The sequence below is a fragment of the Streptopelia decaocto genome, assembly GCF_964273445.1.
Source record: "Streptopelia decaocto genome assembly, chromosome: 1".
NCBI lineage: Eukaryota > Metazoa > Chordata > Aves > Columbiformes > Columbidae > Streptopelia > Streptopelia decaocto.
In genome coordinates this window covers 131,366,246-131,380,438 of record NC_138663.1, presented here as the reverse complement: position 1 = coordinate 131,380,438, position 14,193 = coordinate 131,366,246, and the positions used below count along the sequence as shown (strand labels likewise).

At 37.3% G+C, this 14,193-nt stretch overlaps 1 protein-coding gene across 3 annotated transcripts in view; it reads right to left on the bottom strand.

Moving 5' to 3' along the window:
- Positions 1–14,193, bottom strand: part of GBE1 (1,4-alpha-glucan branching enzyme 1) — a 161,045-nt gene that overhangs the window by 45,075 nt on the left and 101,777 nt on the right. For all 3 annotated transcript variants that reach the window (XM_082055387.1, XM_082055388.1, XM_082055389.1), the window contains exons 11-12: positions 13,696–13,806; positions 10,525–10,696 (exon numbers count right to left, since the gene is read on the bottom strand). In XM_082055387.1, coding sequence (XP_081911513.1) covers positions 10,525–10,696; positions 13,696–13,806 — 283 coding nt within the window. The remainder of the gene's footprint in view (positions 1–10,524; positions 10,697–13,695; positions 13,807–14,193) is intronic.

Below are 14,193 nucleotides of genomic sequence, written 5' to 3'. Positions count from 1 at the left end.
TACTGATAAATTATAATTATCCCACTGGACCTGCTGTTTACAAACTCAGAAGGACTTGTGGTTGATGTGATGGTTGGAGGCCATCTTGGGCATAGCAATCACAAAATTGATAAGAGTTTTCAATTGTCATAGAATTAAGGAGGGGGATCAGCAGAACTGCTACTAGAGCTGAGCCTGGCTACTGCTGTAAATGGTAACAAAAAATGCTTCTGTAAACACATTAGCAACAAAAGGAGGGCTAAGGAGAATCTGCATCCTCTGGCGGATGCAAGGGGAAACAGTGACAGAGGACAAGAAAAGGCTGAGCTACAAAATGCCTTCTTCACCTCAGTTTTTCATAGTAAGACCAGTTGAGGTGCTGGAGAGAGTACAGAGAAAGGCAAGAAAGCTGGTGAGGGGCCTGGAGCACAAGTCCTATGAGGAGTGACTGAGGGAACTGGGGCTGTTTAGCCTGGAGAAAAGGAGGAAGGGGGGAGACCTCTACAGCCACCTGAAAGGAGGTTGTAGGTCTCTTCTCCCAAGTAAAAAGCAATAGGACAAGAGGAAATGGCCTCAAGTTGAGCCAGGGAAGGTTTAGATTGGATATTAGGAAAAATTTCTTCACCAAAAGGGCTGTCAGGTATTGGAACAGGCTGCCCAGGGTAGTGGTTGAGTCACCATCCATGAAGGTATTTGAAAGACATGTAGATGTGGCACTTAGGGACATGGCTGAGTGGCGGACTTGGCAGTGCTAGGTTAACAGTTGGACTCAATGATCTGAAAGGTCCTTTCCAACCTAAATGATTCTATGATTAGATCACCATCAAAACTGTATGAACTACAGTGAGCAGCAGGGAGAGAAAAGACAAAAAAAATTAACACAAACATCATATTTACCACTGTTGGAATGGGGCATACTTACCCTTCTTCCCTGCTCACACATCATGTTCTTCCAGTGATGGCCTTGCACTGATTTAGTTTTTATCTGGTAGACTACTTCTGTAGACATCTGGCATCCAGGAAATGAGTGGCCTCCTGCACTAAGCATGTCATTAGTGATGTTGATAAACAAACTAGAAAATAAACATTACTCCTCTGCTTTGTAACAAAGTAAAAGCTAAGTTCTTTGTGAAAAGTATCTGTCACTATATGGATTGAGGAAGGTACAACAGAGAAAAAAAAAAACCACACAATAAGCCTACTCTCTGAAAATGGCAAAATATTTTTTTGTAAACCAAACAGAGACCTGGATGTTGGATTCCAGTCTTATCCATAGATCAACTTAATATTTACATGAAATTCTGAAAACATATTTTTTCTTCCTTTCAGTTTTCTACTATGTCTTCCAACCAACAAACCAGAGTGTTAGAGGCAGAAATCTATAGGTTAGCTATACTAAGTATAGCAAATCTATCGATCTGAATACATGCAGCGATGGACCAAATCTTCATGTGACCATAAGAAAAACACATATATATCCCCAAAAGTGCTCCCTACTCAGAAGAGGGAATGAGCTAAGCATATTTTTATCTGAAAAGGCGTTGTAAACAAAATCATCACGCAAAGGCATTTTTACATACCTTGCAATGTCAAAACTCTTCTAAAGCCCTTATGGTTAACAAAAAGTTCATAGGATGAATCAAACTTTTAAAATTGTTTGGAACAATTACAATATATAATATTTAAAAGCACTTTGAGACTATATAAACAGAAAACTTTCAAAGTGTTTTGCTTGGATCCGAGTTAACCACAGCATAAAAAGTGTAAGATGACTACACTTAATGGCTTAATGAATCATTAAGCAAAGAAACTTTTTTATAAAATATATATAAGAATCAGTATATTATCAAAATTACAAAAATAATCACACTTTTGAATTAACAGGCAAAAATATTCTGTCCTCTACAAAAAAACAATTTTGGACACCATCTGAAGACTCACTTAAGACAGTTTCTTGTGTACAAATACGTGCCTTTAGATGCACAACTTCTAAAATATATGAGGTACATTTTTAAGACAGAGCTTTACTACAGTTCTTAAATTCTGAATTAAAAAAGCAAGGGAGTCTGAAAGTAAGGTAAACTCACTGATTTTACATTTATTTGAATTCAAGGTGAAGAAACTGAAAATGAAATATAATTTAGTTAGATTATTGCCATCCTTAGATTTACCTCTAGCTACTATTATTTTTTTTCTGAAAAGACAGCTAAGTAAAACTAGCCAATATCATCTGTATATGGTTTAACTATAGGTTACTGAAAAGAGTTTCTGAACTTCGTGGCTAAGGAGGAAAAAAATAACCCAACAGTTATGAAACGACAGAACAACAGCCATGCCCTGCAAAGTTAGAAAGCCATAAGATGTGAAAAAAAGCTTTATGAAACAACATTATTTTGTCTTAATTTCTGTAACGAATTATAATTTTGAAGGCTTGAAAAGAGAAATTCTACCAAAACCCTGTGCTGAAAGTGTAAAGTTATAATATACACAGGTCTGTTAGTGTGATTGTTCTTCAAAACAATAAAGCAAAACCAAAGTCTGTCATACAAACAGAATATGGAAGTTTTGTTTCTAATGTAACTTCAATATATTTATTTTACAACTTCATTTATCATTCTTTAGCAAGTACTCACATCACATGAACTATTATATCAGTAGAGCAGGTTGTATGCACTCACACATGGTGACAGAAAAGATGTTACAAATCTGAACTGTGAGCTATACAAATCACAAAAGATGCAAGGCAACAGATGGAGTCTTAAGAACAAAGCTCGAGACATTAGCAGAAGTCTCAATAACAATATCACCATGGTTAAATGATGGTACTAAGTGTGATTAAAAAAATCCATAGTTCTCAAAATATCAACTCAGGCTTAAGAATCAAATCTCTTTATAACAGTAACAGAAAAACAACTAGAAAACTAACCATTCTTTAAAAACAAAACAAAACAAAAAACCCAAACAAACATACAAAACAAACAACACACCTTTTAAGTGAAACAAAATGTTGTAACAGCTTGATTTACTACAAATCCACTAGAATCACAGAATTATCTGAGTTAGAAGGGATCCACAAGGATCATGGAGTCCAATTTCTGTCCCTGCATGGGGCAACCCCACAGTTCACACCATGTGTCTGAGGGCATTCTCCAGTCTCTTCTTGAATACTGTCAGGCTTGGGGCTGTGGGGAACCTGTTCCCATTCTCCACCACCCTCTGGGTGAAGAGCCTTTTCCTGATGTCCAACCTAAACCTCCCGGGGCACATCTTCCTGCCATTCCCTCAGGTTCTGCCATTGGTCACTAAAGACAAGAGCTCAGTGCCTTCTCCTCCTCCTCCGCTTGTGAGGAAGCTGTAGCCACCATGAGGTCTCCCCTCAGTCTCCTCTTCTCCAGGCCAAACAAACCAAGTGACTTTAGCCACTCCTCATGTGGCTTTCCCTCCAAACCCTTCACCAACTTTGTAGCCCTCTTCTGGACACTCTCCAGTAGCTTTATATCCTTTTTATCCTGTGTTGCCAAGAGCTGCACACAGTGCTCCAGGTGAGGCCGCACCAGTGCAGAGCAGAGCAGGACAATCACCTCCCTCGCCCAGCTGGCAATGCTGTGCTGGATGCACCCAGGACACAGGTGGCCCTCTTGGCTGCCAGGGACACTGTTGGCTTCTGTTCAACTCGCCATCAAACTGAACCCCCAGATCCCTCTCCACGGAGCTGTTTCCCAGCATCTTGTCCCCCAGTCTGTATGTACAACCAGGGTTGCTGTGTCCCAACTGCAAAATCTGGCACTTGCTTTTGTTGAACTTCATGCGGTTGATGATTCCCCAGCTCTCAGATCCCATCAAGTCCCACGTCCAAGTCATTTATGAAGACATTGAAGAGTGCTGGCCCTAAGACGGATCCCTATGGAACCTGTCAGTGACTGGTCACCAGCCCGACATATCCCCATTTACTAAACATTTTGAGTTCGGCCCATCAGCCAATTGCTCACCCACTGCATTGTGTTTTTATCCAGCTGTATGCTGGACATCTTGGCCAGAAGGATACTGGGAGAGACAGTATCAAAGGCTTTACTGAAATCCAAAAAGATCATGTCTACAGGTTTTCCTTGGTCAACTAAGCAGGAAATCTTGTTGTAGAAAGAAATTAAGTTGGTCAAGCAGGACTTTCTCCTCATGAACCCATGCTGGCTGGGACCAATGACTGTGTTGTCATTCAGGTGTTTTTCAGTAACTCCCAGAATAATCTTCTCCATAATTTTGCCAGGAACAGAAGTGAGGCTGAAAGGCCTGTAGTTGCTGGGGTCATCTCTGTTGCCCTTTTCAAAAATTGGGATGTTTCCCAGCTTCCAGTCAACTGGACCTCTCCAGATTCCCAAGAGCATTGAAAAATCATGGAAAAATCACTACACTAACTACACTGGAATATCTGATACCCTGCAGACTTAAGACTTAGAAACAAGCTAGGGAAACATCAGAATTATTCTGAAAGGAAAAAAGCACCACCACACAAAACAGCTACCTCAATTTAGATGAGTCTCTGCTACCCTGAAAATTCCTACCTGGATTTCAATCCATGAACAAAGTTGGAGAAACTCTTGATTCTTGAGCAGTTCTGAGAATGTTGCTGACTATTAAGGCTTCTGTTTCAAGGTTCCTGTCTTGAGAAGCCATAGTGTGGACACTGACACACCATCATATATATAGACTGCTGCCAGTAATCATTTTATTTATATATTTAAATGACATGCATGTAGTTATGAAGCTTTCTTCCCTCCCCTCTCGAAAAGGAAGTAGAATCAAGTCCCACAGGAGATTTGTAGTATTTGGATGTACTGACCTTGTGAAGAGGTGGGACAGAAGGAAAATTAGTTTGTGTGTGTAGTTTTTTTTTAAATTATGAGAAAGTCTCTCTTTAATTGTTTTTCTACCACTCAAGTGTATTTTGAGCAAGTATAGAAATGAAGTTTGTTTCAATCAACTCTAAATGAACAATAGATATTAACAGTTTGCACCTCCAGACTTTCCCGATGAGACTCTCAAAGCACTTACTGAAGCCTAATGTACGCATTTGGATTCTTCCTTCTTCTATGGCCCACCCCAAGGTGTCTGGGTACAGGGTACTATGGAACAAAGATGTACATGGTCTATCACTACAGGACAAAATTTATGCCAAACTTTAGGAAGGATTTCACATTACATCTTTCTTGGTTTCTACCTTCATTTGAAGAGAATTCTTTCTTTCTGTCAGATTGCCATGAAATTAAAGCACCTAGTCAAACTGGCAGCACAGAAAGCACATTTGCCAGGTGTACTAGGTAAGCATATTAAGAAGGATGATTTCAAATTTCATGTCCTAATCTGCAGTCGTTACCAACCAAGCATTTCCAGGTTGTTTATCAAAAAGAGTTGACTGAAGGGAGGTAGTTTAAAGAGCTTTTGTTCTTGCAAGGCCACTTTTTAGGTCATGGTCTAAAAAGTCACACTGTAACCAGTGCAGAGGAGTAATAAGTATAAGAAAGTGTACAGGAAAAAAAGTTTAAAAATTCAAAGTGATTTGTTTGCAACATGTCTAAGAAAACAAAACCCCCTTAGGTTTTTGCTTAAATATCCTTGTTCTTGATACAATTTATTTTTTATCTAGAACAGGTAGCAATAAATGTATTGCAGAGTCTGTTTTAAGTAACATTCCCATTTTTATAGAATCATAGAATCATTTCAGTTGGAAGAGAGACTCAGGATCATCGAGTCTAACCATAGCCTAAGCTAACTCTAGCACTAAACCATGTCCCTACTCAAAGAAATAGATTATGCATTTTATTTTTTTTTTTTTTTTAAGGCTAAAGAGATAACAAGTCTTGGCATACCAAATTGTTAGAGAAAAAACTGTTTTAGCGCATACAAAACAGACTCCTAAGCATAGAGAAAGTAGATAAACTACTGCGTAAATGAACTAACAAGTGGGAAAAGGAAGCTTTACAGATAGATTTGATGATATTAGTGAAACAGGGGTAAATGTCAACCTAAATGGTAATACCATCAGTCAATGCTCATGATTGTAAAAAATGTTCTAGTTACTGCAAATAATTTTCTAGGTTATTTATATATAAATGTTGTTTTGCAGGGAGATAGTTTGGTCTCTGGAGTCCTAATTAAGAGTTGTTTTACTAAAGAAAAGCCACGAAAAATAGTGCTAGAGGTTCGTGTAGGAACTAATCTCCTTTTAAATCAATAGATTTGAGTTTAAGCCAATTTAAAATGAAGAAGGAAACAAGAAAATTATTGTTGGCAAGCTGAAAAGCAAGACCCTGCAGTAGCATAAAGCAGTTAATATTTATGCTATGAATGATCCCAAGGACCTAAAATGCTACTTAAGGCCCCTTGGGCTGGATCTTACATCTATTCTAGGCAAGAAAGCATCTACCTTGCTTGTCTAAAACTAGATTGACAAACAGATGTATCTTGCAAGATAAAGAGAGAACATGGAAACAACTTCACTGAAGAACTGGCACAGCTCTTTCCCATGTCCCGCAGGGTTTTCTCAAGTGCAGGGCACAGGCAATGAGCAAGAGAAAAGAAAAACAGTATTTAATGGAAAGGAACAGTTACAATTGTCTACAGCTTTTCTTCAGGGATAGGATGGAAAATGAAGCCAAAGGAAAATGAAGGGATGTACGGACAGAACAGTTCTGTAGTGGTACATTCAACTATTACTTTCAGAAAATATGTGAGTCTTCTCATTTAAGTGAAATATTGTCCAGTGGGTAAGAACAGTGGTCGCTTTATTTTTAAGGTGAGATCAGTACACTCCTGTAGTATCCTAGAAGTCTTGTAACATTGAGGAAGTAGACTCAGATCTTAAGCCTTTTTTCTAATTTTGAGAGGGTTAAATTGGCAATAAAGAATTTTACCAGGGACAGGGGTTTTATTTTGGATTTGTTTTCAAATCCTCATTTTAGAGAGAGTAAAGATCTATGTCTCCAAATATTTTTCCACATACTTTTCTGATTTTAGTATTAGATGCATATTCAATATGACTACACTTACAAACAAAAATGCTCGAGTATGAATAGAGGGTATTTTTCCTATTATTTCCAATAATAAATTTACTTTCAGTATTTAATAGAGGCACACGCTGTGAATGCTTGAGGCTTTCTCTTTAAGTGTCATTAAGTTCAGACAATCAAATGTGTATTATCTATGTCAACATCTTCATAGAAGCTCAGCTGTGGCAAAAGAAACCCTTAAAGAAGTATCACCTGTGCCCCTACCAAACCATTGTGCAGAAGAATTTGTAATTTTTGTCACTTCCTAAAGTCATATGACATCTTCTGACCAGTACTGGCCACTCTCAATATTAAAATTGCTGTTCAAATCAGGAGTTGGGTTGAACAAACAACTGCTACATTAAGATTGTTGCTCCTTACCTGCCTTGAAAGCAGAGTATTTAGGAACAGCACAAGTTTTAAAAGAGTTGCTACTTTTTTATTATTACTTTAAACAAACTGGCCTTCCAGAGTGTTCATTCACTACAGCAGCATGTTTATCATTGTCATGCTCACTTTCAGGCAAGCATATGGAGTATTTCCCTTTCTAGGTTAAGTCTTCCATGCCAGATGGGCACATGAAGCTCCAGAGATTACTTGCAAAGCTGCACAGAAAACTGAAATACAAACAGGAGGAAAGAATGCTCCCAATGGTTTGTGTTACAAGGGAACCAGCTTACTGAAATGACAACACTTTCCTGTTCACATTTAAGTTCGCATACATCACTGATTACCTATACTGGGATATAAGCAATTGGGAAGGAAAATAGAAGCCTTCAGTGAAAATTAAATATCCAAAAACATAAAAAATAAGAATAACAACTTCCAGGATTTTTGCAGTGGTTTCTTATAGATACCACTAAGAAGGACAGAAAACCATCCAGTATGAAAAGTGAGAAAGACAGGAGAAAGCCAAACCAGTTTTTGGTGTTCAATAGGGCATCATAAGAATCTGCTTACAAGTATGGAGTACAAACGGTACTCTGAGACAGGTGTAATTATATATTATTCCAGATCTTCAAAGATAATTTCCAGGATACATTCGAGAACACAGATTTCCACTCCTAATACAACATTTTCAGAAGTGGTTTGTTTTTCCTTAAGGTGAAACAAAGAACTGAGAAAGCAGTATGTTGCTTTGTTGACTTTGTTTTCAGAAAAAGAAGGTACAGGATGTTTATGGAAGGACCTAGAGAAGCACAGAGGCACCTGGAGTGCTTTCTCCACATGTTGTGAAAAGAGATCTGCACTCCCCCCCCCCACCCAACAGGAGGCTGCTCGTCCTCAGCCTTCCGGCAAAACTGAAGGTCAAAGAACTCATTTGTCACTGTTTTGTTCACCTAGATAGCGCATTGCAATGTTCATTTTAACTACATCAGATTGCAAGCATTCTGAATTTACATGTTTTCTCCTCCAACATCTATTACGATATTTTCATCTTTTACATATAGCAAACTATAATGTAGTTACTGAAACATTTGCAGTACTCAATGATAAACAATATTAATTGCTCAATCAGCCTGCATTGACACACTGGATTTAACACGCCACATTGAATTACTGATCATTTTCCTAAGCTTACCAAGTCAATCTGGGGCAGAGACATCTGCAGTTTAGCTGGCGTTTTTTTTAAACACCTGCTTCCTTAACTATTGTAGTATCACTAGTTTGAACAGAGGCACACACATCATACCTTGCACATTTTGGTGCCTGACTACATGCTTCATAAGCATTTATTTCATTAACTCCTCTTTAATTTTGGGAAAAATTTCTGCATTTTATTGGAAACAATAGTTCTACTAGTATACCATATAATGAATTGATTTGTTCTGTACTGAAATGGCTTTGTTTTTAAGAAAACCCCCAAACATGATATTTTTTGAGTGTTCTTCTAATAAGAAAGAGAACATGTATCAGTACAGATGTGCTAAAATCAAATGACACCATTGCCTTATAATGTTCTCCAGTTTCTTAACGAGAAAAATCTATTTTTAAATATATCATAATGTAAGAAGGGCAACACACATCCAACAGTCCTTTGTAACTTGATAATACAAAACATTTAACAATGAAAGCTGAAGGCAATATTAAGCTAAAAATTCTATAATTTCCAAGGGTTTTGTTATTAGAAAACTGAGATGCTTTTAGCCTTCTTTTCCCCATGAGACTATCACAACTGCTATATAGAACTCGTCACACTCACCTTACAGAATTGTGATTTTTACTCTAAAGTAAGGATTATTTTGCAAAGAAACTAAGGAATGTGAGTATAATAAAGATCAAGCATAAATAGCCTTGGCATTTTGTATAAGACTAAGAACAACATTCAACTTTTGAGATGACTACATGGAACTGTAACTTGATGATTAAATGAGATTAACTACTGGACATTCCTGTACCAATAGTGCTTAGGAAGCAATGTAACAGTCGTATTTTACAGCTTACAAACAAAAAGTAAGTATTGCTAACTTTTACTATCTCCTTGTTTCGATAGCAGGATGTGCCTTCTATCTCTATGATTTGTCCTTGTCTATCTCATTAAGCCTCTGCTCTTCACTAAGAAGCGATGAAATATAAATCAGCTGATTCCTGATTACTTCCTGACAATTAATAACTGAAATAAGCACAGAGCTATCTTTAGGAAATTCACTGTTACCCTAAAAAGCTTAGAAGAGTAGAATAACCAAAATGAAAGACAACCGAGGTGTGTAAGGCAAGGCTCACCACCTGACAAGCCTGCAGAACAATTAAAATACTAGTTTGAGTTACAAATCGGAGTCATAGAATCATAGAATCATTTCAGTTAAAAGAGACCCTCAAGATCATCAAGTCCAACCATAACCTAACTCTAGCACTAAACCATGCCCCCAGGAACTTCGTCTAATCATTTTTTAAACACCTCCAAGTATGGTGATTCCGCCTCTTCCCTGGGCAGCCTGTTCCAATACATGACAACCCTTTCCATGAAGAATTTTTTCCTAATACCCAACCTGAACCTCCCCTGGTGCAATTTGAGGACATTTCCTCTTGTCCTATCACTTGCTACTTGGGAGAAGAGACCAACGCCCTCCTTGCTACAACCTCCTTTCAGGTAGCTATAGACAGCAATAAGGTCTCCCCTCTGTCTCCTTTTCTCCAGGCTAAACAGTCCCAGTTTAGCTCCCTTCAGTTGTTCCTCATCAGACTTGTACTCCAGACCCCTCACCAGCCTCATCACCCTCCTCTGCACTCCAACTGAACTACAGCTTACCACAATTTTAAAAGTTACTTCTGTTACAATTAGAAACTACATTGATTTTATTTTCTTGTCTTATAATACATCTTACAGACAGAAAAACAATGCATGCTACCTTTTGTAGTAAATCTTTATAAAAGCATTTATGCTCCAAACTTCAGCACTGTGATAAATACTGCAGATGTAAGATGATGTCGGATCACTTTATTTCCCTGCCAACCCTTTTGTAGATGAGAAAACAAAAGACTTGTTCCTAAGCTTGCTTACCCATGAAGTTCAGATAGCTCTCTCCTCCAAGTGCATGAGTAATGAGACGTATCATTTTATGAAGCTGTATTCCACGATCAATAACTGGAGTAAGAGGTGAGAGCACACTCATGTTTGTATACATCTCTGCATCCATCAGTCGAAACGCCAATGTCTTATCACCAACGAGTGCCTATAACAGTCCAAAAAAAAAAAGTCAAGAAAACACTTGGGCGTACTAGAAGAGTTTCTAACATTTTTTTTTTAAAGCAGGCACTCTATATCGTAAAGGAAGGACATAGAAGACAGGCAAGGGATCAAGGAGATGGCTCAATGTGCAGGGCCTAGTCCCTGTTCACAAAGAAAACATCCTGCCAGCGCAAATGACCATCAGCTCACAGTGACCCCAGCTTCTGGTTACCGTAACTTCATATTGCACGATGTGTAATCACGTGGGTGCGATATATATAATTTGCTGCTGAGAAAGTATGTAAACTGAGGCAGGGACATCCATGGGCTGAGCCTCAACTGGATTGCCAGACCCAACTGTCCAGTTTTCCCGTTGCAGCTCTCCACATGGTTACAGGGTCTCCCTGTGGCTATGAGAGTGTGAGCAGATGATCACTGAACTAATATCTGTCTAACCCCTGTGCTGGGCTGACATTTCACCTGATGGGACTGAACTGCACAATTACTTTTGAGAACTTTTTTGCCTAGAGATATCAAATATGAAACGCTAATGTCAACGCAATAAACCACAAGTGACCTACAATTCAGGAATTTTTATAGAAATCACAGAAGAAAGAAAACATCTCAGGTAAAGTTCCTGGGATGTACAAATAAAAGGCTATTAACAACACTCCTGATTCAGAGATGCAGAGTGAATATGAAGCATCCATTTATATGCAATCAAGAATGTGATTGGTTTTCTGTGATTGCACACAAGAGAGCAAAACAAACCAGTAATCCTGTCTAAAAACAGTGACTGAATTACTAATTTGCTAGTGCTTACTGTTATTTGAGAAAGGCCACACAATTGCTATGTTACAACCATTATTCCAATACATTAACATGCTGGTAGTTGAAAATATTTTGGAGTGTATGTAACTAGCTAATTTTTGTTCAATTAACTCAATTCTCATTTTATACTCTAGCCTGAGAACTCACTAGATTTCAGAGAGATGGATGACTTGTAAACAGGTCTGGCTGAAAAGCACCATCATCCTTCACTTTTCCAGCTAAAAATGTAACAGCATACATAGATGATTTCCTCAAGTAAAAAAATCATCTTTTAAAAAAAAATTCCTATGCAACAATGGCAAGACTGAAGATAGCAATGAACAACTGCAAGGACAACCCTCCTCTGGACTCAGAATATGGCATTTTTAGTGTCATTTAATATCCCCATATCGTTTCAGTATAAGAGAAGGTAGATGTTCCCTGTTCACGTTTTCTATGCTAGCCATGATTTTATAAACTGTTATCCTTCCCCTTCAATGATCTCTTTTCTACACTGAAGAGTCTTAAGTCTATTTAGTTTTCTTCTTACAAAAACCAATCCACACCTGCTATTATTCTTGCCAACTCACAGCAATTGTTCCGCTTATGCTGTAAATCCTTTAAGATACAGGACCAAATCTGCCTCCAATATTCAACATGCACCCAAACCATGAAAGCCTACAGTGACAGACTGATTTTTCTCTTTGCTTTCCATTCCATTCATAATAATTCCAGTACTGTATCTGCTATTTGAACAGCTATTAGCATTCAGGTGCTATTTTCACACACTGATGTGTGGGCCACAAGGCCGTATATTTTGACTGATAGTAGTCAGGCTATAGCCCATTATAACATACAAGAAACTAGAACTGTTTCAGCCCCTCAAGTGTATCATTTCAAGTATCTTCAGACTGAATTTTATCTACACTCCCATTTTGCTTCTCCATCCTACTCTTTTCACATATCCTGGTGTACATCTGCAACAGCCTTTTTTTTTTTTTTTAAATTTTAAATTCAAAATAAATAATCTTCTTCCCAGTATGAGATGCTAAAACAAAAATACATAGTGATACAGAAAACAACTCAATTGATAAATCCAGCACAAAATAAAAGAACAGCAACAGTAATGTTCTATGTCGTGCTTTAAGATGAAGAATCAGCTTTTATAAAAACAAATAATAACATCATAATATATATTTCCAAGTAATATCTGAAGTTCTTTACCAGGATTCTGACTCTTCTCTGATGTGGACTCTAAAGTGAACACTGTGTAACAGTCTCAGAGATAAGAATGTAAATAGGTACACAAAATGAAGCTGATAAATGCAATTACCTCTTTAAAATAAAATACAGGCCTTGTTTTGGATACTTCCATTGATTTGTATTATAGAAGGTATAGGAAATAGAATATCAATCTATATTATGTAGAGGAAAAAGTTGGAAGTGGACAACTTAAACCATTCAATAGACTTTAACTTCCTAATTTAAAAATTCTCAACCACTGTTTCTGATTCTTCAGAAACAACCATTACAAAGATTGTGGGAGATTAGTGTTATCCACACTTAAAATTATTTTTTCATTTTTTCATATACAGAACCATTACAATTGCTGTGTTTTGAACCAAATTGTTAGAGAATATTTCATTTAGATCTCAAAAAAGGGCACTTGCAATCCTTTCAGAGAGGAAACATTTTCTTGAAGGGAATACAACACTTGCAAACACTGATTCAGTGAATAAGTTTGCTAAATTGTGATATTGGTTATGCTTATCAGAAACAGTGCTCCAGCTTACTTAATAGAAACCATATTTTCAAAAGTTTGTATGCCTTCTATGTCCTATGATAGGCAGGCAAAACAAGAAACTAGGACTCATTTCCTGAAAACAATACAAAAACAAAAATAAAAATATATCAAAACCCACCCACTCCAAGCAGGATACTTTTATTAAAAAGAAGGTTCCAAACAAAACAAACAAACAAAAAAAAACACACAAGAAAACCCAATTAAAAAAAAACCAAACACAAGTAGTAGTCCAGATCTACCTGTTTCTGAAATTGTTGCCCATCCTTTTCAACTCTTGTGTCATAAAAAAAAAAACAAACCAAAAAAACCAACAACAAAAAACCAAAACTCAAACCACTAAACCTCACCTCTTACTTGCTTATATATAAATAAACAAACAGATGAAATACCTGGTCATGACTCTCTGCATATGCAATGTATTTTTCTTCATGCCGTCTATTTGTTAATGTATGCACAATATTGCCCATATTCCAGTCTTCATCTTTCAGCTCCTTAATTATCTACAGAAATAAAGATCATTGAAAAGTTATTGCTGTTTTAGTTAAAAGCACATTACCACATTTCTTCATTATCTTGGCACAGAAATTTCCAATGGATTGTGAACTGTATTACTTTAACTTCTATTCCCAAATTTTGAAGAAATGAGCTTTCTCTGATAATCCAAAGACATGTTTTCTTTTGAATTACTCTACAGAAATGTAACAACTAGAACACTTTGTTTCTCCTGTACTTCCACATATAAGCATGGACAACAGGATTTGCCATCTATCACGTGAACCCTCTGATACAGTGGGCAAAGTGATTAATAGGAGCTGCAAGAAAGCAGTACACAAAAACTGGGAAGAAATATGTAGGCATACACCTACCTACACGTGATATTGAAATAA